Source organism: Narcine bancroftii, chromosome 2, assembly GCF_036971445.1.
Source record: "Narcine bancroftii isolate sNarBan1 chromosome 2, sNarBan1.hap1, whole genome shotgun sequence".
In the NCBI taxonomy this organism is placed as follows: Eukaryota; Metazoa; Chordata; class Chondrichthyes; order Torpediniformes; family Narcinidae; genus Narcine; species Narcine bancroftii.
This window is the reverse complement of record NC_091470.1, coordinates 180,434,017-180,455,987: the sequence shown is the minus strand read 5'-3', so window position 1 is coordinate 180,455,987 and position 21,971 is coordinate 180,434,017. Positions and strand designations below refer to the sequence as shown.

Here is a 21,971-nt window from a genome sequence, read left to right as displayed (position 1 = left end):
CCTGAGCCCTTCCTCAAGTTAGGAGTAAAACAGCAGACAGTCACCTGAATTAAAAGGCTGGGGAGAAGGAAAGAAAGGGCAGGGGGAGGAACGCAGACCAATAGAGAAAAGGTGTTAGTTGGATATGGATAGGAAGACGGGAGAGGAACATTGAAAATTGTGAGGGGGAAGAGTGGGTGTTTGGCTCTGTGAATACAGAGTTGGGGAGGGAGCTCAGAGCAAGGTTGAAACGGCATGTAAATGGAGCTGATGGTGATTTTATTTAAAGATGCTGCAACCACAGTGGTCTGCACCCATGTCGGCAGCAGCCACGAGGGGTTACAGATTCCGGGGAAACAGGGCTGGTGCAGGGCACCAGCAACTGAGAAGATTACCCCCACCCCCACCTGTTTGAGGAGAGGCATAGGGGTCGATCCACGGTGGCGGGCTGGTGAGGGGGTGGGGGGGGTTCTGCGGCTGAAGAAACACACTGGTGGCGAAGAGCCCACGCAGGCTGTGGGCTGCTGGCGACTGTGGTCGGGGATTCACACCGGGATGCGGACTGCTGGACCCTGGCTCGAGACTGGCTGAAGTGGTGCCGAGGGCCCTGAATCGTGTCGAAGGTTGGGATCTGGAGCTCGGGCTGCTGATGGCGTGGACTGGACTCCACGTGGTTGGAGGTGAATCCACAGACACACATTGATTCTAAGGGGACTCTCTTTTGCTTCTCTTTCTTTGACTGTAAGAGGCACCAGGCAATTTCTGCTGATGGCAGATGAAAACAAATAGTGTGTCTTTATTACATAACAATAAATTGAATCTTGAGATGAGGAAAGGTCTGAACTCCTATGGATTGCGGTGAGACCTGCTGAGTTCCTCCAGCATTTCTGTTTTAAAGTGCCAATCAGGGTGGAGCAGCCCTCTTGCGGCTTATTGACGGACAGAGGTTAGTCCACATAGCCTAAAGCCCTGCTCCCTCTGTTAACCTCCCGCGCAGCGCCGGATGTCCGTGGATGTGAACCCCTCGCTGGTGAACTGGCTGACCACCATGATGACGATGAGGCTGCAGGTTATTATGGAGCACGTGCCGGTGACGGAGGAGCAGATCCTGCAGTATGTCAGGAGGAGGGAACCTCGGCCCCAGAGGCCAGAGGCGCAGCAGGTGAGCAGGCTCTGAATGGGCTCGCGTGGGGGGGGAGCTAATCACCTGACAGTAAAAGTCCTAAATTGCAGACTGCTTGTGGATTGGGTCGGTCCGGATTTTTGGGCAGTGCTTTTAAAATACAAAGAGAATAAATAAATTTTGATAATTTATTAACGATAAAATACAAAGTACAAAATAAACATATTTTTCTCACATTTTCGCTACTACCACATCGTTACTGGTTGCCGCTTATGCATGCACGCGCACAAAAGCCAAGAGTTTTTCGAGAAGACTGGATTCTCGCATGGTCCGGATCTCAGGCATCTGGAGTTTTGAACTTTTACTGCGGAAAGGTTAATGGGAGAGCCCAGGACAACTTCAAGATTGAAGGGCATCTGGTTAGAGCAGAGATGCAGAGGGATTTCTTCAGCCAGAGGGTGGTGAATCTGTGGAAATTGTTGCCACAGGCAGTTGTGGAGGCCAGTTCATTGAGTGCATTTAAGGCAGAGATTGACAGGTTCTTAGAGAGCCAGGGCATCGAAGGGTATGGGGAGAAGGCCGGGCAGTGGGGCCAAGTTGGAAAAGGGATCAGCTCGTGATTGAACAGTGGGGCAGACTCGATGGGCTGAATGGTTTATTTCTGCTCCTGTCGAGTTCTCTGTGAATCCACTGCTTCCCTAATTTAGGAACAGCACTGATGATCAGGGGTACAGACTGTCCTTGTGCCCCACGCCCCCCCCCCTCCTCTTCCTAGCTGTTCCACTCTGCTACTCTGCCATGAAAGTTGTTTCCAAGAACCACGACATGGACAGTGCAGTCTTTTAAATTCAGACACTCAGTCCTTCCGGCCCTCGTGCCTGTGTCACTCGTCTAAACCAATTAACCTACAAACCCCCAGTAAAAACATTACGCTGGAGAAACTCAGCAGGTCAAACAGTGCCCAAAGTCAGCAAGCGCCCAAACAAAATGGTGGACGGGAAGGGCAAGGGGAAGGAGGACGGTTCCACAGAGATGGATAAAGGAGGGAGGGGGACGCCAGCAAGCAGGGGGAGGAGGGAAGGGGTGGAGGCTAGAGGAAAGGAAGCTGAGAGGGAGAATGGGGAGTGGGCGAGCAGAAACCGGAGGCCAGTGTTGTGCCATTCAGTTGGCGAAGGCCCAGACAGGAATCTCCCATTTACTGGGGGGGGGGGGGGTCCTGGTTTGACCGTGGGAGAGGGGTGCAGAATTGAAAAGTTTGGCCTACTGGGAGATTCCTGTCATTGATGTGGACAGAGCGAAAGTGCTCAGCAAAGCAACCCATCAGTCTGCGTCCAGTCTCTCCAGTGTAGAGAAGGCTACAGCAGGAGCGCCAGATGCAGTAGATGAATCTTGCAGATGCACAAGTGGCATGTGGTTTGGGGCCCTGAATGGCAGTGAGAGGAGGTGTGAGCACAAGAGTGGTGCTTCCTGCAGCAGCGGAGGTCAATTAATAGGAAGGGATGAGTGGGTGTGACTCCCGGTGACTCCACGCCCCACAACCGAGCCAACATGTCTGTCCATTGTATCATGTACTCGTCCAGCCAAGACCACTCGTAAATTGAAGGAGCAACACCTAATTTTCCGTCTCGCCACTCTCCAGCCGGATGTCATTAACGTTGACGTCTCCAGTTTCTGCGAGCTTACTCCCCGTTCTCCCTCTCCCTCTCGTTAACTGACCGTGCTGTAATGTCGTCATGTCAACTGCAACACAAACGAAGAGTGCTGCCCAAACCATCTGCCCTTGACTTTTCCCAGTGTAACCTGTGTGGAGTTAGGTCAGATACAAACCAGAGGACATGGGTTAAGGGTGAAAGGGGAGAGGTCTAGGGGGAACATTTGGGGGAATTTCTTCACAGTTGGGAGTGTGGAACGATCTGCCAGCTGAAGTGAATGTGGGCTCAGTTTTAACGTTTTTAAGTATCTGGTACTGGATGGGAGGGGTATGCACAGGGTACAGGTCTTTGGGACAAGGCAGAATAATAGTTCAGCGCAGACTAGATGGGCCGCTGGACCTGTTTCTATGCTATAATGTTCTATGGTTCCATGGTCCATTGAAGCAACCAGTAATATTAAAGGTGCATGAAAAGATCTAATCCAGGTCAAGGGGATGGGTGCAGATAGACTCAGCAGGCTGTAGGGAGGCTATTTCAGTGCTGTACATGTGTCATCTCGCTGTCGATTTTGACCATGTTCTCTTCGATGCAGAACGTCCCAGAGGAACACGTGGAAGATCACCCCATGGATTCTGAAGAGTCAGTGCAGGAAGTGTCACAGGTAATGGGGACCCTTCCCGTCCCCTCCCGCCTCTGCAGTTCAAACGCCGCAGAGGCAAATGCCCGTCCAGAGCACTCTGGTGGCCTGCCTCTTGCCTTGCTGGCTGCTTTGTGGAGTTGCAGCCTTGCTGGGTGGGCAGGCCTGAGTCACCCGTTAAGGATGGCTTCTTCCCCGCTGCCATCAGATTCCTGAATAATCAATGAACCAAAGACACTGCCTGACTTTTCGTGCTCTGTTGTGGTTTTTTTGATACAGTAATGTTGTAAGATGGTTATAAGTCTTTGCTCTGTGAAGCTCCTGCAAAACAACAAATTTCACAACAATAAAATTCTGATATAAACCACCTTACAAAAATAAGAAACAATCATTCAGGAATCTGATGGCAGAGGGGAAGAAGCCGCTGAATCCTCGTTCAGGCTCCTGGGCCTTTTTCCTGATGGTAGCAGAGTGAAGAGGGCACGGCCTGGGTGGTGAGGCTTCTTGTGGATAGAGGTAGCTTTCTTAAGAGACCACCCCATGTAGATGTCCTTGATGGAGCAAAGACTGATGCCAGAAGGCTCTCCGCAGTACAATTGTAGAAGTTTTCGAGAGTCTTTGGTGCCACACCGAATCTCCTCAAACACCTTACCAAGTACAGCCGCTGGAGAGCCTTGTTCATGATTCCACCGAAATGGAGGCTGCAGGACAGATCCTCGGAGATGCTGACACCCAGGAATTTGTTCTTAACCCTCTCCACTACTGAGCCCTCGATGAGGACTCTGGACTTCCACCCGAAGACCACAATCATCTCCTTGGTATGGCTCACGTTGAGTGCAAGGTTGTAAGGTTGTTGATGTGACACCACTCAACAAGCTGATCTATCTCCCTCCTGTATGCCTCCTCCGAAAGATTAGTAGAATGGGCCGAGAGGCTTTATAAGGCACTTGTTTGACCTCGCTTGGAGTATTGTGAGCAGTTTTAAGATTCTCGTTGAAGATAAAGATGTGCTTGCATTCGAGAGGGTTCAGAGGAGGTTCACAAGGATGATTCTGGGAATGAAAGAGGAATGTTTGATGTCTCTTGGCCTGTACTCGTTGGAATTTAGGAGAATGGGGAGGAGGGGGGAGAGATCTCATTGAGACATTTTGAATGTTGAAAGGCGTAGACAGAGTAGATGTAGAAAGTATGTTTCCCACGGTGGGGGAATCTAGGACAATAAATTAGAACAGAGAAGCAGAGGAATTTCTTCAGCCAGAGGATGGTGAATCTGTGGAATTTGTTGCCACATGCTGATGTGGAGCCGAGTCACTGAGATTGACAGGTTCTTGATTAGCCAGGGCATCGAAGGTGATGGGGAGAAGGCTGGGCAGTGGGGCTGAGTGGGAGAATGGATCAGCTCCCTATCTAATCAGGCTCAGGCCTGGTCAGTACTTGGAGGGGAGACCGCCCAGGAACCCCAGGCGCTGTAAGGGGCGCTGGGCCTTACGGTAGACAAAAGTCAAAGAATTTCATGAATCTTACATTCTAAAATGTAGCATTACATGACAATAATGGAACCTTTACCTTTAACCTTTATCTCCACTTCAGCATCAATGATGCAGAACGGGGAGCGAGCTCCATCCCTCTTCCGCTATTTTCAAACTAGCTCCTTGGTCTTTATCTGGTCAGTCTATTCCTGATCGCCACTAATCTCTGGATGAAAAATGTTCCCCTCGCACCCCCTCTAATTCTCGAAATCAGGTTTTAACCACCTCTGAAAGAGGGAGATTTTTTTTTGCACTCTCCTCCGTCTTTACCGCTCAATTTCATGCCACAGCGTAACCTACTGCGCTCCAGGGAGAATAGAGCCGGCCTCTCTGGTGCCTGGTGATAACTGAAACGTTGCGTTCCAGGCAGCGTCCTGATGAATCCCCTTGTTGCCCTTCACACCGAACTGGTCGCAGTCAAGAAATGAAAGCTAGGGCAGTTTCACAGCGGACAGCACACCCGAGGAAACATCGCCAGCAGCTCCAGAACAAACAACGGAATTGTCGCGTGTATCAAGATTCAGTAAAAAGCTTGGTTTTGCGTGCTATTCAAGCAGTCAACTCATACAGCAGGTAGTGCAGAAATTACAAATAAAATAATGAAATTATGAATAATGAGGTACAGAAGAAAGTACAGTTGAAACAAAACAGTGAAAGAACGTCCTTCACCATTGCAAGGTCCATTTAGGAGGCTGGCAACAGCAGGAAATAAACTGTCCGTGAATATGGACGGAAGGGGAAGGGGTGGGGGGGGGGTTTAGGAAGGGACTCGGCAGGTTGGGCAACATTCAGGGAGAGAAATGCACAGTCAGTGGTTCTGGCCGGAAGAGTTTTCAGAGGGGAGAGCAGCAATAACTCTTTACTACGTGCTGTCTCTCTCTCTCTCTCTCTCTCTCTCTCTCTCTCTCTCTCTCTCTCTCTCTCCTCACCCCCCCCCCCGCCCCCGATCATCTCTCTCTGCAAATGCTGGTGGGTCTTTTTTTTAATTTATATTTTTTTTCTAAAGTTCAGACATACAGCACGGTAACAGGCCCTTTTGGCCCACGAACCCATGCTGCCCAGTTGACCTACAACCCCTGATAGATTTTGAAGGGTGGGAGGAAACCGGAGCCCCCAAGGAAAACCCACTCAAACGCGGGGAGAACTTACAAACTCCTTGCAGACAGCGCAGGATTTGAACTCTGGCCTTGATCGCTGGCGAAACAACAACGTTGCGCTAACTGCTATTCGCATTCCTCCTCAGTGTCCCAGGGTGAAGGATTTCCCAAGCTGGAAGGTCAGATTCAGGGGAGGAATGATTACACCTTTCACCCCACCCTGCTACTGGACACCTTTTGTCCTCTCCCCACCTCCAGTCGCCTTGTCCCCACTCCCCAGCCCACTAACTCGCCTTTCTCTCCTCGCCCACAGAGGAAGGACTCGACGGCCTCTCCCGCTCCTGCCACCACCGCGGAGGAGGTGATGTCGACGGAGCCTGCCGTCTCCATGGCGACTGACGCGGTGCAGAGAGAAGGGGCCGAGGCAGAGCCGTGGGTGGCCACCGTTCCGCCAGTGAGTTCGTGCTTCGCATCCCCCCCCCCCTTCCCTTCCGTCCTGCATCAGCTCATCCTGTTACTCCTGAAATAAATCGGCACCTGTCCTGTGTCCCGTCCGGCAGTGAATTCCGTGACCATCCCACCCCAGTGAGTCCCTTTCTCACTCCTGATCAGTTACCATATATACTCATGTAATCATCGATATCTTGTAATAGTCAACCCACTCCCACTTTTTTGTCTCTGACTGCCCGCCCACCTCAGCTGCCAGCCCATCCAAGCTCCTGACTGCAGATCCTTGCCCTGGCCACCCACCCATACGAGCTCCCGACGCCCTGACCTCCCGGTGCCGACTATCTGAGTTTCTGATGCCTTTAACGACGCAGGCATTTTCCATGGTCAAAAGTGGTCCAAAAAATACAAATTACACGAGTATACACAGTAATTTTAGCCTCCAGCACTGGGGGAAACCTTTTCTCCATGTGCCCACTCCTGGAATTTTAGAGACCCCTGCCCTCCCAGTCTTTCAAAAAGAAAATGCCCCAGTTTCATTGGCTTTTATCTGCTCTGATGTGGCAAAGCATCTTGTAATGGATTTTGATGCCCTCTAATGGGGCACTGGCCTCTTCCTCTCTGTGGGTCACACACTGACTTCTCTCCTCTCTAGTAGACCTCTCTCCCCCCCCCCCCCCCCCCCCCACCAGTGTCATACACTGGCCTCTCTCCCCGCTCTGGTGGGTTGCACACTGTTCCCTCTCCCAGCTCTGGTGGGTCACACACTCCTCTTACTCCCCCTCTGGGACAGGGTGAACTGAGCAGCTCACAATTCTTTAGGGGAGATTGGGTCGTGCATTATCCTGCGACCTCCCACCCCTTCCCCCTTGCTTGCTGGATCTCCCACCACACTCGAGACACGCCACAGCATCCCTGACTGGCGGCTGCTCGATTGGCACCCCAGTTCCCACCCAGCCATTCTTAGCCCTGCCCCCTCCACCGTGGATTCAGGCTGCGTTCTTTGCAAAACGCGTGGCTGTTACTTCACTCCGGTGTATGTGTGAAACAGAGGACGGAACTCTTGATGCTTTTCTTTTGACAGGAGTGGGTGCCTGTAATCCGACAAGACATTCAGAGCCAGAGGAAGATGAAGCCACAGCCACCACTCAGTGATGCCTACCTCAGTGGCATGCCAGCCAAACGTCGAAAGGTAGGTACCTCCCCTCTGACCTGAGCCAAGACTCACTGGCTCCAGATTCCACTGGGGAACAGCTTGAGCAAGCTCGTCGGCTCTTGGTTAATTTAGTTGGTTCAGTTCCAATTTATTGTTCAGGTCTCTTTTAAGGTTCAATGATCCTATTTATTGTTATGAAAATGTAATATATTGCTGAAAGGCAAACAGGGTTGCACTTGGCACTGCCAGGCGACCCTCCCGTTAGGAGAAAGAGAGGCAAAAGAAAGTCCCTTCAGACACTGGATTCACCTCCAGGGCTCCCTCAGCTTCTGCAGCCAAGCCCCAGATACGAATCTCCAGTCACGAAGCTTTCACTGCCCTTCGGGAGCCCACGCCCTCAGCGCCCTCTCGAACCGTGATCCCGATAGCGCAGGCCCTTTGACCGCCAACTGCACACGCCCCTTGTGGGTTCCTCATGCACTAGTCTTAACCAGTCTGCTCTCCCATTCAAGGTTAACGCACATGATATACTTCCACTTTCCTCTGCCGCAAGGCAAACTGAGTCATCGTGATCCCGGCGCCCCAAGCAACAGGAGATAGAGAAGTGAAAATAAGTCCCTTCAGCATCACTGTGTAACAGTACAAATTACAAGGGCAAGAGTCCAATTACAGAGCAAACACAGACATAAGTCGAGCACAGCATTGGTAGCCAGTGTCTTCGGTAGCCTGATGCCTGTCTTTAAGGTATTATGGGGGACAGAATGAAGGTGATAGTTGAGCTCCATAAGTGACAGACAACATCCATGTTTCACCCATCTTCCCCTGGCTTGCAGCGAGCCCACCCAGTCCCACCCACCATCAACCCCACCCCACCCCCATTGACCGGAAACACAGATCGACCGGCCACATCCGCGCTGTGGCTCCAGAAGCATGATCGAGGCCGGGACATTGGGCCGGCACGGTCAGAGTGACGCTGTTATGGCGCCAGCGACCCAGGGTTCCCTTCTAGTGCCCATCCAGTGCTGCCTGCGAGGAGTTTGTACACTCTCCTCATGACCTGGGTGGGTTTCCGCCAGGTGCTCCTGCTTCCTCTCCCCGTCCAAAAACATACAAGCTTTGCAGGTTAATTTGGGTGTAATTGGGCAGCATGGGTTTAAATGGCCAGAATCGTGCTGTAGATTAATATCATTCTATGGCCATTTTTAGACCATTGATTAGGGGAGTGAAAGGTTGTGGGGAACAGGCAGGGAAGTGGAGATGAGTCCACGAGCAGATCAGCCATGATCTTACTCAATGACTGAGCAAAAGCGACAGGCTAGATTGCAACTCCTGCTCCAATTTGTGGCAACCCTGAAGCCTTTCCCATTAATCTATGAAAGCCGGAATGAGACTGAATGCTGGTGTGGATTAGCGGAGCAACACGGTTAGCGTGACGCTGTTACAGTGCCAGCGACGCAGGTTCGAATCCTGTGCTATCTGTAAGGAGTTTGTATCGTCTCCCCGTGTCAGCGTGGGTTTCCCCGGGTGCGCTAGTTTCCTCCCACCGTTCAAAACTGAGTAGGGTTAATTCAGTGTAATTGGGTATCACAGGCTCATGGGCCAAAAGGGCCTGTTACTGTCCTGTATGTCTAAATTTAAAAATTTTAATTGATGACACAATCAAGCTTCTGAACACCCAGGCCATAATTCCTCCTTAATGTCTCCTTAAACATATGCCCTCCTGCTCGAGATTCCACATCCTGCCCCTCGAGATGTTATAAACCTCTCCAAAGTTGGCTGTCAGCCTCCAGTGAGAATAACCCCACCTGAGGCAGTTCTCCTTGTAATTACACCCTCTGTTCCAGGCAATGTCCTCGTGAATCTCTTCCACCCTCTCTCTGTTGCTACCACATCCTGCAGTGTAGTGAGCAGCGCTGTCGAACCTGGGGAAAGTGCTGAGTTCCGCCTTCCAGCTAGGGGGTGGAGTGGTCTTCGTTCGACGCTGTTTTTCCCTCCCACTGCCCCCCCCCCCCCCCACCTTACCAAGTTCCGTCATCCGCTCTATTCCCGTCTACCTTGGGAGCCCTGAAGAGAAGGGGGACGCCGTGCATCCCCAGCACTGTCCCGCTGACACTTCCTGTTTGTTGCAGACGATGCAGTGCGAGGGCCCACCTCTCTCGCTGGCCGACGCTGTGGGCAGAGCTGCCAAGGCAGCAGGGGTGAAGCCGCTGACCAGCGCTGAGAGTTTGGCCAGTGACCTGGAGCGAGCAGAGGCACAGGAGGCCTACAGACAGCAGGTAGGGGCGGGGTAGAGGAGAAGGGAGGGGGGAGCTCGGAGGTACCTCAGAGAAGGGTGGGGTGGCTCGGAGATGGGTGGGGCACCTCAGAGATGGGGGCAAAGGGTTGGGCTGCTCAGAGACTGGTGGGGGAAGGGTGGGGTGGCTCAGAAACGGGTGGGAGAGAAGAGTGAGGCGGTTTACAGATGGGTGGGAGGGAAGGGTGGAACAGCTTGGAGATGGGTGGGGGGAAGAGTGGGACGGCTCAGAAATGGGTGGGGAGGAAGGCTGGGGTGTCTCGGAGACAGGTGGGAAGTGGGAGGGGGTGGTCAGTTCAGAATGGTGGGGGGAAGGGTGGAGAATCTCAGCCCACCATTACATGTACACCCTTCCGTATTAAAGGTAAAGATCCATTATTGTGACATAATACTACATTTAGAATGTAACATACCTGAAATTCTTTAACTTTGTCTACTGTAAGGACAGCAGAGAGTTTCCACTTTGTCCAGCACCCCTCACAGCGTCCTTAAATGAGTCCCTGATTGAGTTTGTAGTTGAGTTTGATGGTGGAGGGGGAGCAGCTGTTCCTGAACCTGATGGTGCGAGTCTTGTGGCACTGAGACCTCTTTCCTGATGGCAGCAGTGAGAACAGAGCGTGTGTTGGGTGGTGCGGATCCTTTTTTTTTTTAAATTTTTTATTTTTCACACCATAAATCACATTAGCCATGATATACACTATTTCTTTTTCACACATATACAGTGACTTTTTCTCCCCCCCACTCCCTCCTCCCAAGCCACCCCCCCACCCCCCCCCTCATCCATTTTAGGTATACAATCTAGGTTGCATTAAGCCAGTCAGACAATGTTGTCATTCAACAAAAATACACCAAAAATTCTACTGAGTCCATTCTTTTCTTTCCTTCTCCTTCCATCAACTTAGGTAATGTTTGTCCCCGGTAGGTTTTCGCTATTGTATTTAATGTAAGGCTCCCATACTTGTTCGAATATTTCAATATTATTTCTTAACCTATATGTTATTTTTTCTAATGGAATACATTTATTCATTTAAATTTAGTAGTTTCTTCCTTTTAATTTGGTTATGTATTCCATTAATATTTAAAGTCATATAGTTCAGCGTAGCCCTTTTATATTTTGTTTATCTTCTCTTTCCGTTTTTCCATCATTACCTTTCCTCCTTTTCCATTTCTGTTTTCTTATTTTCAACTCTTTATAAGACAACATTCCTACAACATCCAACATTTTCCTTATTCTCCTATTTCTATCTTCTTTATCCCCAATCTCCCCTTCCCCTCCTGAGTTGTCCTTTATCCCTTGTCGGACAACCACATCTCCCCTCTCCATTTGGATTTGCGAATCCACTCGCAAGCGTCAACTGATTTTGCAGTGACCGCTATTTCCCCCCACCCAGCCCCCCCAGAAAAGATTTCACTTTTCATATGTCACAAAGGTCACTCTTTTAATTCCCTCCTTATTCTCTCTATTCCATTACCTTCCCTTATTAATTCTTGTCTATACTATCTATATTTTCCTCTAAGTACAGATACATTCACGTATGCACCTTGTCTCTATTCACTCTTATACCTCTTTACCCGCATACATATCAATCGTGATCATTTTTACTCTCATTACCCGTCTTCATCCCTCAGTCTATTTTTGTCTTTACCCACATACATATCAATCGTGATCATTTTTACTCTCATTACCCGTCTTCCTCCCTCAGTCTATTTTTGTAATTGTTCTGCAAATTTTCGTGCTTCTTCTGGATCCGAGAATAGTCTGTTTTGTTGTCCTGGAATAAATATTTTCAATACCGCTGGATGCTTTAGTATAAATTTATACCCTTTCTTCTATAAAATCGCCTTTGCTGTATTGAACTCTTTTCTCTTCTTTAGGAGTTCAAAACTTATATCTGGATAAATGAAGATTTTTTGCCCTTTATACTCCAGTGGTTTGTTGCCCTCTCTTACTTTTTCCATTGTCTTCTCCAGTACCTTTTCTCTTGTAGTATATCTTAGGAATTTTACTACAATAGATCTTGGTTTTTGTTGTGGTTGTGGTTTAGAGGCCAATACTCTATGTGCCCTTTCTATTTCCATTTCTTGCTGTAGTTCTGGACATCCTAGGGTCTTAGGGATCCACTCTTTTATAAACTCCCTCATATTCTTGCCTTCTTCATCTTCCTTAAGGCCCACTATCTTTATGTTATTTCTTCTGTTATGGTTTTCCATTGTATCTATTTTTTGAGCTAGTAGTTCTTGTGTCTCTTTAGTTTTTTTATTAGATTTCTCCAATTTCTTTTTTAAGTCTTCTACCTCCATTTCTGCTGCTACTGCCCGCTCTTCCATCTTGTCCATTTTCTTTCCCATTTCTGTTAAGGTCATATCTATTTTATTCATTTTCTCTTCTGTGTTGTTTATTCTTTTTCTTAAATCATTAAATTCCTGTGTTTGCCATTCTTTAAATGACTCCATGTATCCCTTAATAAGAGAAAGTACCTCCTTTATCTTGCCTTTCTTTTCTTCTTCTATTTCACTGTACTCTTCCTCTTCCTCTTCTTCTTCCTCTGGGTTGGCCATCTGTTGTTTCTTTGTTGCCCTTTCCTTCTCTTCTTTCTTGTTTCTATTGTCTTCTGTGGTCTCTTCTTGCTGCAGGTGTTCTGTAGCTGTCGTTGCCGGCTGTGGAGATCGACTCCCCAGCTGGTCCCCCCTCCCGTCGGTGTGTTTTTTTTCATGCGCGGTTGCGCACTTTTACTCGGCTCAGCGAGCCATTTTTGTAGTCCATTATTTACCGACCTGAGGGAGCGGGTTTCTCTCTCCGCAGCGGGCCTCTTCGGACAGGTAAGGCCTTCACCTTTTTCCTCCATTGTCTTCTCTTCCTCTCTTCTTACCGTTGATTTTGATTTTTCTTTTTTTGTCGCCATCTTCTTTCCACCTTTATACTCACTTTTCTGTAACTTTTATTTCTGTGCCTTTGTGTTTTCCTTTGTTTTTCCCGACTTTTCTGGAGAGGGCTGGAGTTCACCGTCCGGCCACTACTCCATCACGTGACTCCTCCCCGGGTGGTGCGGATCCTTGATGATCGCTGCTGCTCTCCGACGGCAGCGTTCCCCTCAGATGTTCTCGATGGTGGGGAGGGTTTTTCCTGTGATGTCCACTACCTTTTGCAGGGTTTTATGATGTGGGGGGGGGGTATTGGTGACACATACCAGACCATGATGCACACTCTCCACCACACACATAGATATTTGCCAGGGTTCCAATGTCACACCAAACCACCACAAACTCCCGAGGAAGTAGAGGCGCTGACGAGTTTTCTTGATGATGCCATTAATGTGTTTGGTCCAGGAAAGTTGGTGCATTGCAAAAAAAAATTTTTTAAAGCTGGAAATCTGAAATAAAACTAAAGTTGGATACACTCGGCAGATCAGTCAACATCTTTGGAAAGAGAAGTGATGTTCAGATTGTAGACCACCAGAGGTAACCCAGGCAGCTGACCTCTCTTTTCCCCCCACCCCGCTGGGGGTTTTGCCACACATTCTGCTTTCACTGATGCTCTTTCCTCCTCGTCCCAGATCCAGTCCGACATCCAGAAGAGGATACAAGAGGACCCCGAGTACAACCCTCAGCGGTTCCCCAACACACACGCTGCATTCGAGGAGCGCTCCTAGCGCCTGGTGACCCCCGGAGGCCTCGTCCGAATGTCGAAAGGGGGACGAGTGGAAGGTCCAGACGTCATGTCAACCCCCTAGCCCCCCACTCCCCCACCCCGGTCGTCTGTGCCTCATTTCTCCCCTCCACTGGACTCCTGAGTGTTGCACTTTCCAATGTTAGTTTGATCCTTGAATAAAGTACCACAGTCCAGAGCTGCTGCAAAGCCTGACCTCGGCAAGCTGTTCCCCATTTCCTGTTGCCCATCGCCTGCTGTGGGCTTCCTTTCCCCTTTCTCCAGTTGTCCCACCAGCTTCTGAACGAAGTACAATGTACAGATGCAGCCAATCAGGCTCACCAATCATACTCAAGGCGGCACACACCATTACAGCGCCAGAGACATGGGTTCGAATCCCGCGCTGTCCGTGAGGAGATGGTACGTTCTCCCCGTGTCTGCGTGGGTTTTCTCCCACCCTTCAAAACGTAGGGGTTGTCTTGTAATTGGGGTCTTTGGGCGGCACAGGCTCTTGGGGCCAGAAAAGCTTGTTCCCGTGCGTCAAAGTTAAATTAATAAGTTTTTTTTTAATTATAATGGTTACAAAAAGAAAACGGAGAATTAATTAAAAAAAATTAATTTGGCCGGTAATGCAAAACCACGACTGTGTAGACAGTTTCATGGTGGTCTTGAAGTTGTGTTATGATTCAAGAGCTGTTGGGTGGGTGGGGGGGGTAATGCTCAGAATCAGAATTTATTGTCAAGAACAAGTCGCGAATTTCTTTTGCGGTAGCATCGGAGTGGAAACCTTCATATAAAGCACCTCCTACAAAAAGAGGAACTGCCTGGAGGTCGTCTCGACAAGAGAGCGTGGTCATGGTAAGGAGGGTCTTTTGCAGTTCTTTAAAGCAAACCCTCGCCTACATGTCTTCAATGGTTCAAGGTTCCCTTGGTACTTCTGCCTACGGTAAGTCGCCATGAGCCACTTACGGTAAGTCCCTTCAAAGGCACGGGGTGTCCGTGGATTCACCCCCAGCGTTCCCGCACGGCCACCTGTTGGATTCATCGGCCACCTGAGGTCCAGATTCAAACCTACGACGCGATCAAGAAGCCCCCCAGCGCCGGAGACCCTTCAGGAGCTCCTCCGCCTCCAGCAGAGACCGTGAGGGCCCGCAACCTGTCTGGGTCCCTCAGTCGCTGGGCCCCATGGATGGAAGGCAGATCAGCCACGATCCGAGCGAACAGCAGGGCAGGTTTGAGGGGCTGGGTCGACCTGCGTTCTCACTGGTGTTGGAAAAGTGGCCAGGACTTGAGGTGAATTAGAAGGAAAGGTCAAACAACGTTGGGACTTGATTTCCAGAATGGTTAAGAGGTGTGCAGAATCGAAGGGTAAATGCCAGCAGGCTTTTCCCACTGAGGTGCTAAAAGAAGAAGGGGTCATGGGTGGAAGGGGAAATGTTTGGGGGAACACGCAGAGAGTGGGCGCTGTCTGCATGTGGCTTTGATTTTGACGTGCTAGAAAATTTTCTATAGGTTCGGGGATGGAGGGACATGGTCCGAATGCAGGTCAATGGGATTAATAATTCTGCACCGACTAGACGACCCAAAGAGCTGCCGTGTTCCATGGTCTTGGGTTAACGCGACGAATGAGGATGAATAATACTGTGCAACTTCTCGGTGTCTCTTCCCCCCACCCAATTTATCGATGGCTTTCAATCAGTGTTTAAAACAAAATGTTGCTTCGTTGGTTGGACTCCCGCTCGGAGCGGTTACTTTCTGTTCCAGTCCACGACCTTCGCCGTGCACTTCACCGCCATCCGGTGGGCGAGCCCTGATCAACCCAAGCAGATGCACTCGCTAGCCCTCACACCCGTGTGGTGTTGGGGTCCCTGGGCCCAGCGCTGGCCTCTTCCTGCAGCGAGCCGGGGTCGTTAGCAGCACACCCTGTGGAATGTCCGCCCGTCCTGGTCATACAAGGAAGGGGAAACGGGACCATTCAGCCCATCAAACCTGCTTTATTCAGCACCACAGCTCGAGTTGTCTTTCTAATACTGTTTCTCTATACAATTAAACTGATATAAGCAAAAACATCGCTGGAGAAACTCGGCAGGACAGTGTACTTTATATTAGCAATGATACAAGATCCAGAACCAACGTTTTGGGCCTGAGCCCTTTGTCAAGGTAAATGGGGGTTGTGGGGGGGAGCACAGTCCCACAGGCAGGAGGTCATGGGTGGATGAGGGACGGGAGGACAGCAGCAGCAAACCGAGTGGTGAGGGAAGGGGGGAGGGGCAAGAGAGCTGCCAGAAAGGAGACAGAGGGATGGGGAAGAGAGGGAAATCGGGGGGGTGGGGGGAGGGGGTCGCGGAGAAATCGACAGATTATTAGGTGTACCCTTCCCCAACCTCCAATATACAGGTGGCCCTGGTTTGGCTGAGCACGAGGCCATGGGCAGTCGTGTCGGCGTGATGAATTTGAAATGGTCGGCCCCGCTGGGAGGTCCCTGACGTGGGTGATCTCCCAGTCTCTCCGCTGTAGAGGAAGCCATGGTCGGGACGCCCCCCCCCCCCCCCCCCCCCCACCTTACTGCAGATTTACGGGTGAAGTGCGCCTTCACTTGGAACGGCGGCGAGGAAGGAGGTGCGGGTGCACGTGTGGCACCTCCTATGGTCGTGGGAAGGGATGAGTGGACGAGGGAGTCTAGGCCATACAAATCCCATTTTGCCAGATTTTTGGATACCACCAGGCTAGTCCCCAAACACACTTTAATTTCATTGCTCTCCTTGAACTCGTTGGGTTCACGATCAAATGCATTTATAAAGTTCCGGATCCAACTAGTAATGTGGATGGGACCAACTGATGGCTAATTTGGTCCTGTGTTGCCCAATTAACCCCATACGTTTTGAAGGGTGGGGAGAGGAATCGGAGCACCCGATGCAAGCCCACACAGACACGGGGGTAAGGTGGAGGCTTGACCCGGGGTCGCTGGCAATGTCATAGGTCACGCTAACCGTGCCCCCGTTATCCTTCCATCTCGAACAGGATCAGTGGCCCGACATAAGAGTTGAAAGTCTGCTGGCGCCGTGATTTGTCATTGAAAACGCAAATAGGCTGAAGGAACTTGGCAGGTCTCGCGGCGTCCATCCGAAGTCAAGATGCATCCCCCTACCTTCTCCGAGGTAGGCGGGCGTCTGATTGAGGGAGGAGAGAAGAAAGGGGCAGGGGGAGCAGGACAGGAGAGGAAAGGTGAGAATTGATCAGGAGAGGTGGCTCTGTGAATGCAGAGCTTGGGGTGGCGGGGGGAGAAAACATGGAGATCAATAGCACAGTACTGGCTCTTTGGCCCACGGTGTTGTGCCGACCAAATATCTTCCGTAACCTCTGGCTATCAACAGCTACTTCCTCAGAAGCCTTCAGCGAGTCCCCAACGTCTCATTCCAGCACCGCAGCCAGACGTGTGAACAAGAGTTCCCCTCCATCGACTCCCACTACCTCCAGTTCAACACATCAGTATGGTCGCCACCACGTCACGACATGTGTTGTTTTGCGTGCGACCATTTCCATAAAAACCACCGTCCAAAACAAATAATACTCTTGCAAGATCATTGAGGAGTCTGAGGGCGGAGGGGAAGACGCTGCCCTTGTGCCGCTGGGCGCTCGTCTTCAGGCTCCTGGACCTTTTCCTTGACAGTAGCAGAGTGAAGAGGCCCTGGCCTCGGAGCTGGGGGGGGGGGGGGGGGGGGGTCCTTGAAGATAGAGGGTGTTGTAGATGTCCGCGGACTTATCGCTCTCCTGTACACTTCCTCCGTTTATAATTCTGCCGACCACCGGGATGTCATCAGGAAATTTTTGTGGATGGCATTTGAATTGTGCCCGGCCACACAGCCAAGGGAGTAGAGCGAGGGGAGCAGTGCACCCTTGAGGTGCACCTGTGCCGATCCTCAGTGAGGAGGAGAGGGAAACGTTTCCGATTCGTACTGGCTGCGGTGAGGAAGTCAAGGATCCAGTTGCAGAAGGATCCATCCCTCCCCGGTCACCCTCTCCACTCTCCCCTTCCGTTAGGTGGAAAATGATACTCGCAGTGTTCAAGCTACATTTGCCTACAACCTGCATTTTGTCTTTGTAACGCGATCCTCTTGCCTACTGAGAAGCTGCACCGTTCTTTGAAATGATTGCACTGCCTGCTGCACTCGGGTACGGGCTAGTTGGCTGGATAGCGCACAGAACAAAACCTGGTGCATGTGACAATTCAATAACTTAATTCTCTGGCAAACATTAGCACTCTGGTGTATTTAGAAGTGGAGATGGTAACGGCCGAGAGACGGGAAGGAATACATTGTGTGGATGGGGAGACCATTCAAAATGTGGAGGTGCACTTGAGAGTCCTTGTGCAGAATACCCGAAACACTAACCTCCAGGTTGAGTCGGCGAAGACGGAAGTGGAATGTTGGCATTCGTATCTTGAGGAATTGGATACAAGAGGAGGTTGAGGCTTTATCTTCTGGCCATCCATCCCACAGGATGATGATGGTTCATTTCAGTCAGTTTGAGGGGTTTATACCCCACTCCTCAGAAAGGAGCAGCATGTGCATGAATGGATTTAGGTGAGTAAGGGGTTGCACTGGACCAGACCTGCCTTCTCGACATCCCCTCCCAGATCCAGCAGCATGGTGAGGTCCAAAATGGCGGGGGGTGGGGGGGAGGGTGGAGTACTATTAGAACTTCGATGCAAGGGATACCCTTCCACTCGTATTTACTAGATGACCATTAACCCAACAAGAGGATCCATCCGCCCTTCAACAGGTCTTGCTTTCCATCCTGCTGAGTATCTAGCCACCCTCCACACCAGGCAGGCCTGGCAGGGGGAGCCGGTTTAGTTACCGTCCACGCAACAGGTAGTACTGATACCAGTAGTGCTCAGACGAGTGACCTGACATTTGAGGCTCGTTGAAGCATTATAAGGCACTGGTGAGGCCCCATGACGTGTATAGGGTACAGTTTTGGCCTCCTTATTCAAGTAAGATTGTGCTAGCACTGGAGATGGTTCAGAGATTTACAAGAAAGATCCCTGGAATCCAGGGAAAAGCATATGAGGAACACTTGATTGCTTTTGGACTGTACTCCTTGGAGTTCAGATGAGGGGAGTCCTCATAGAAGTATTTCAAATGTTGAAAGGCGAGGATAGAGTAGATATGGCTAAATTGTTTCCCATGGTGGAATGAGGGGAGATTTAGTTGAGATTTACAAGATTATGACCGTTTTGAGTTTTGTGTGCCCGATGGAGATGTGGGGGGGCTGGTAATCATGGTGGGGAGCTGGCTGATGGAGGACCTCAGTTTTCTTCAGGCTGACTTCCAGGCCAAACATTTTGGCAGTTTCCGCAAAGCAGGACGTCAAGCGCTGAAGAGCTGGCTCTGAATGGGCAACTAAAGCGGCATCGTCTGCAAAGAGTAGTTCACGCACAAGTTTCTCTATCTCGGCTGCACCATTTCATCAGATGCAAGGATCGACAATGAGATAGACAACAGACTCGCCAAGGCAAATAGCGCCTTTGGAAGACTACACAAAAGAGTCTGGAAAAACAACCAACTGAAAAACCTCACAAAGATAAGCGTATACAGAGCCGTTGTCATACCCACACTCCTGTTCGGCTCCGAATCATGGGTCCTCTACCAGCACCACCTACGGCTCCTAGAACGCTTCCACCAGCGTTGTCTCCGCTCCATCCTCAACATCCATTGGAGCGCTTACATCCCTAACGTCGAAGTACTCGAGATGGCAGAGGTCGACAGCATCGAGTCCACGCTGCTGAAGATCCAGCTGCGCTGGATGGGTCACGTCTCCAGAATGGAGGACCATCGCCTTCCCAAGATCGTGTTATATGGCGATCTCTCCACTGGCCACCGTGACAGAGGTGCACCAAAGAAAAGGTACAAGGACTGCCTAAAGAAATCTCTTGGTGCCTGCCACATTGACCACCGCCAGTGGGCTGATATCGCCTCAAACCGTGCATCTTGGCGCCTCACAGTTTGGCGGGCAGCAACCTCCTTTGAAGAAGACCGCAGAGCCTACCTCACTGACAAAAGGCAAAGGAGGAAAAACCCAACACCCAACCCACCAATTTTCCCCTGCAACCGCTGCAATCGTGTCTGCCTGTCCCGCATCGGACTTGTCAGCCACAAACGAGCCTGCAGCTGACGTGGACTTTTTACCCCCTCCATAAATCTTCGTCCGCGAAGCCAAGCCAAAGAAAGAACAAGATTATGAGAGGTATAATGGAGTGGATGCGAGTAGACTTTTTCCCCTTAGATTGGGGGAGATACATACGAGAGGTCATAGTTTTAAGCTGAAAGGGGAAAGGTTTAGGGGAAAATTAGGGGAAAGTTCTTCACTCAGAGAGTGGTGGGAGTGTGGAATGAGCTGACATCTGATGTGTGGGCTCGATCTTGTGTTTTAAGAATAAATTGGATAGACACATGGATGGGAGAGGTCTGGAGGGTTACGGAATGGGAGCGGGTCAGTGGAACTAGCGAAATGAAGGTCAGCACAGACCTTCAGGTCTGGTCCAAATAGTCTGTCTTTCTGCGCTGTAGGGGAGTCCAAGACAAAAGGGCACAACTTCAGAATTGAAGGGTGCCCATTTAAAACAGCGAAGTGGAGGAATTTCTTTAGGCAGGGAGTGGTGAACCTCTGGAATTTCCTAGCACACGAGGCTGTGGAGGCCAGGTCGTCGGGTGTATTTAAGGCAGAGATTGATAGTTGGCTGAATAGTCGGGATATCAAAGGTTCTGGGGAGATACCAGGGAAGTGGGGCTCAGTGGAAGGATGGATCAGCTCATGGTGGGGCATGCTCAATGGGCCAAATAGCCTCCTTCATCTCCTACATCTTATGGGTCAAAGGCAAGTGAGTGAAGCTTTGGTCAGATCTGATGCCGGGGGAACAGACTGCAGTCTGGATGCAGAGCTGGCTGCTGGAGGTTGCTTGCTGGAACGACGCCGGGGCTTCAAGGTTGGATCCAGTGCAATGCAGGAGGGACTGACGCCCAGTCCGAGCAGCTGCTGACCCGCGCTTCCAGTGGCCCAACTGTCTGGGCGGAGTTTGCATGTTCTCCCCGTGACCACGTGAGTTCACCACCAGATTTCTGATCTATTGCCAGAGTACATACCTGACATCACATACAACCCTGAGATTTTTTCCCTGTGGGTGAGGAAGAATGACCACTTATTGGAAGTGCAAAAAAAATTACACAACATAAACAAATAAAGAAATGTAAACAAACTGATACAGAGAGAGAAAAATCATTGAACTGCACAAGTCAGAGTCTCTGATTGAGTTTGTCCTTGAGGAGTCTGATGGTGGAGGGGTAGCAGCTGTTCCTGAACCTGGCAGTGCAAGTCTTGTGTCTTCCCTGATGGCAGCAGCAAGAACAAAGCATGCGCTGGATGATGGTGGTCCTTGATAATCGCTGCTGCTCTCTGACGGCAGCGTTCCCCGCAGATGTTCTAGATGGCAGGGTGGGTTTTTCCTATGATGTCCTGGGCTGTGTCCATTACCTTTTGCAGGGCTTTGCACTCAGGGGTATTGGTGTCCCCATACCAGACAGTGATGCAGCCGGTCAGCACACTTTTCATCATGTATAGGTATTATCGATGCCATACCAAACCCCTGAGGAAGTTGAGGCGCATTAGTGCGTGGGGTTCAGGAAAGATTCTCCGAGATAGTGATTCCCAAGGACTTCAATTTGCTCACCCTCTCCACCCCTGATTATCCCAATGATCACTGAATTGTCCACCTCTGGTATTCCTTTCCTGAAGTCCACAATCAGCCTCTTTGGTGGCTGTCCCAGTGACATGCAGTTAATCAGCTGCTGTAAATTTGGTAGAATCACAGGGGAGGGGGGGGAGGAGAGAAAGAAAATCACAGGAATGTGTTAGAACACAGAGGCCCTTCAACCCATCACATCATTGCTAACCTATCCAAATGAATCCCACTTACCAGCTCTTGGTCTGTAGCCTTCTCTCCTTTGGTGAATCAAGTTCAAGATCCCATTTATGTACTTCAAAAATGTCCTTAATTTGTCCTGTGAAGTGCTGATCCAGATGCTTCTTGACTGTTCGAATATAGAACAGCACAGGCCCTTTGGCCACAATGTTGGGCCAATCCACATAAGCCTCCCCAATCATCAATCCAACCCTTCATCATAGACGATAGACTCTTTGTTTTTCTTATACCCACCTGCCTATCTAAGTCTTTTCAATGTCCACCACCACTCCTGGCGGACACGGGAAACACTTCCCCCTCTCGATTGCAACAACCCTCTGGGGGGGGGGGAAGGGAGGGTCCTCTTACCATGGACATCTTGTTTTAGATACCTCCTGCTCTTTACCCCTTGTGACAGAGTATTTAGAGGTGTTTTGAGAAGGATTATTAGA

General features: G+C 50.3%; 1 protein-coding gene across 10 annotated transcripts in view; it reads left to right on the top strand.

The window, feature by feature from the left end:
- LOC138754715 (large proline-rich protein BAG6-like) overlaps positions 1-13,784 on the top strand; it is a 115,949-nt gene extending 102,165 nt beyond the window's left edge. For 9 of the 10 annotated variants that reach the window (XM_069919445.1, XM_069919448.1, XM_069919444.1 and 6 more), the window contains 6 exons: positions 977-1,141; positions 3,347-3,415; positions 6,331-6,471; positions 7,549-7,656; positions 9,750-9,896; positions 13,468-13,784. In XM_069919445.1, the coding sequence (XP_069775546.1) occupies positions 977-1,141; positions 3,347-3,415; positions 6,331-6,471; positions 7,549-7,656; positions 9,750-9,896; positions 13,468-13,563 (726 nt within the window). In that variant the 3' untranslated portion in view covers positions 13,564-13,784. The remainder of the gene's footprint in view (positions 1-976; positions 1,142-3,346; positions 3,416-6,330; positions 6,472-7,548; positions 7,657-9,749; positions 9,897-13,467) is intronic. The other variant, XM_069919442.1, reaches the window with a different exon arrangement.
- The last annotated feature ends 8,187 nt before the right edge of the window (positions 13,785-21,971 follow it).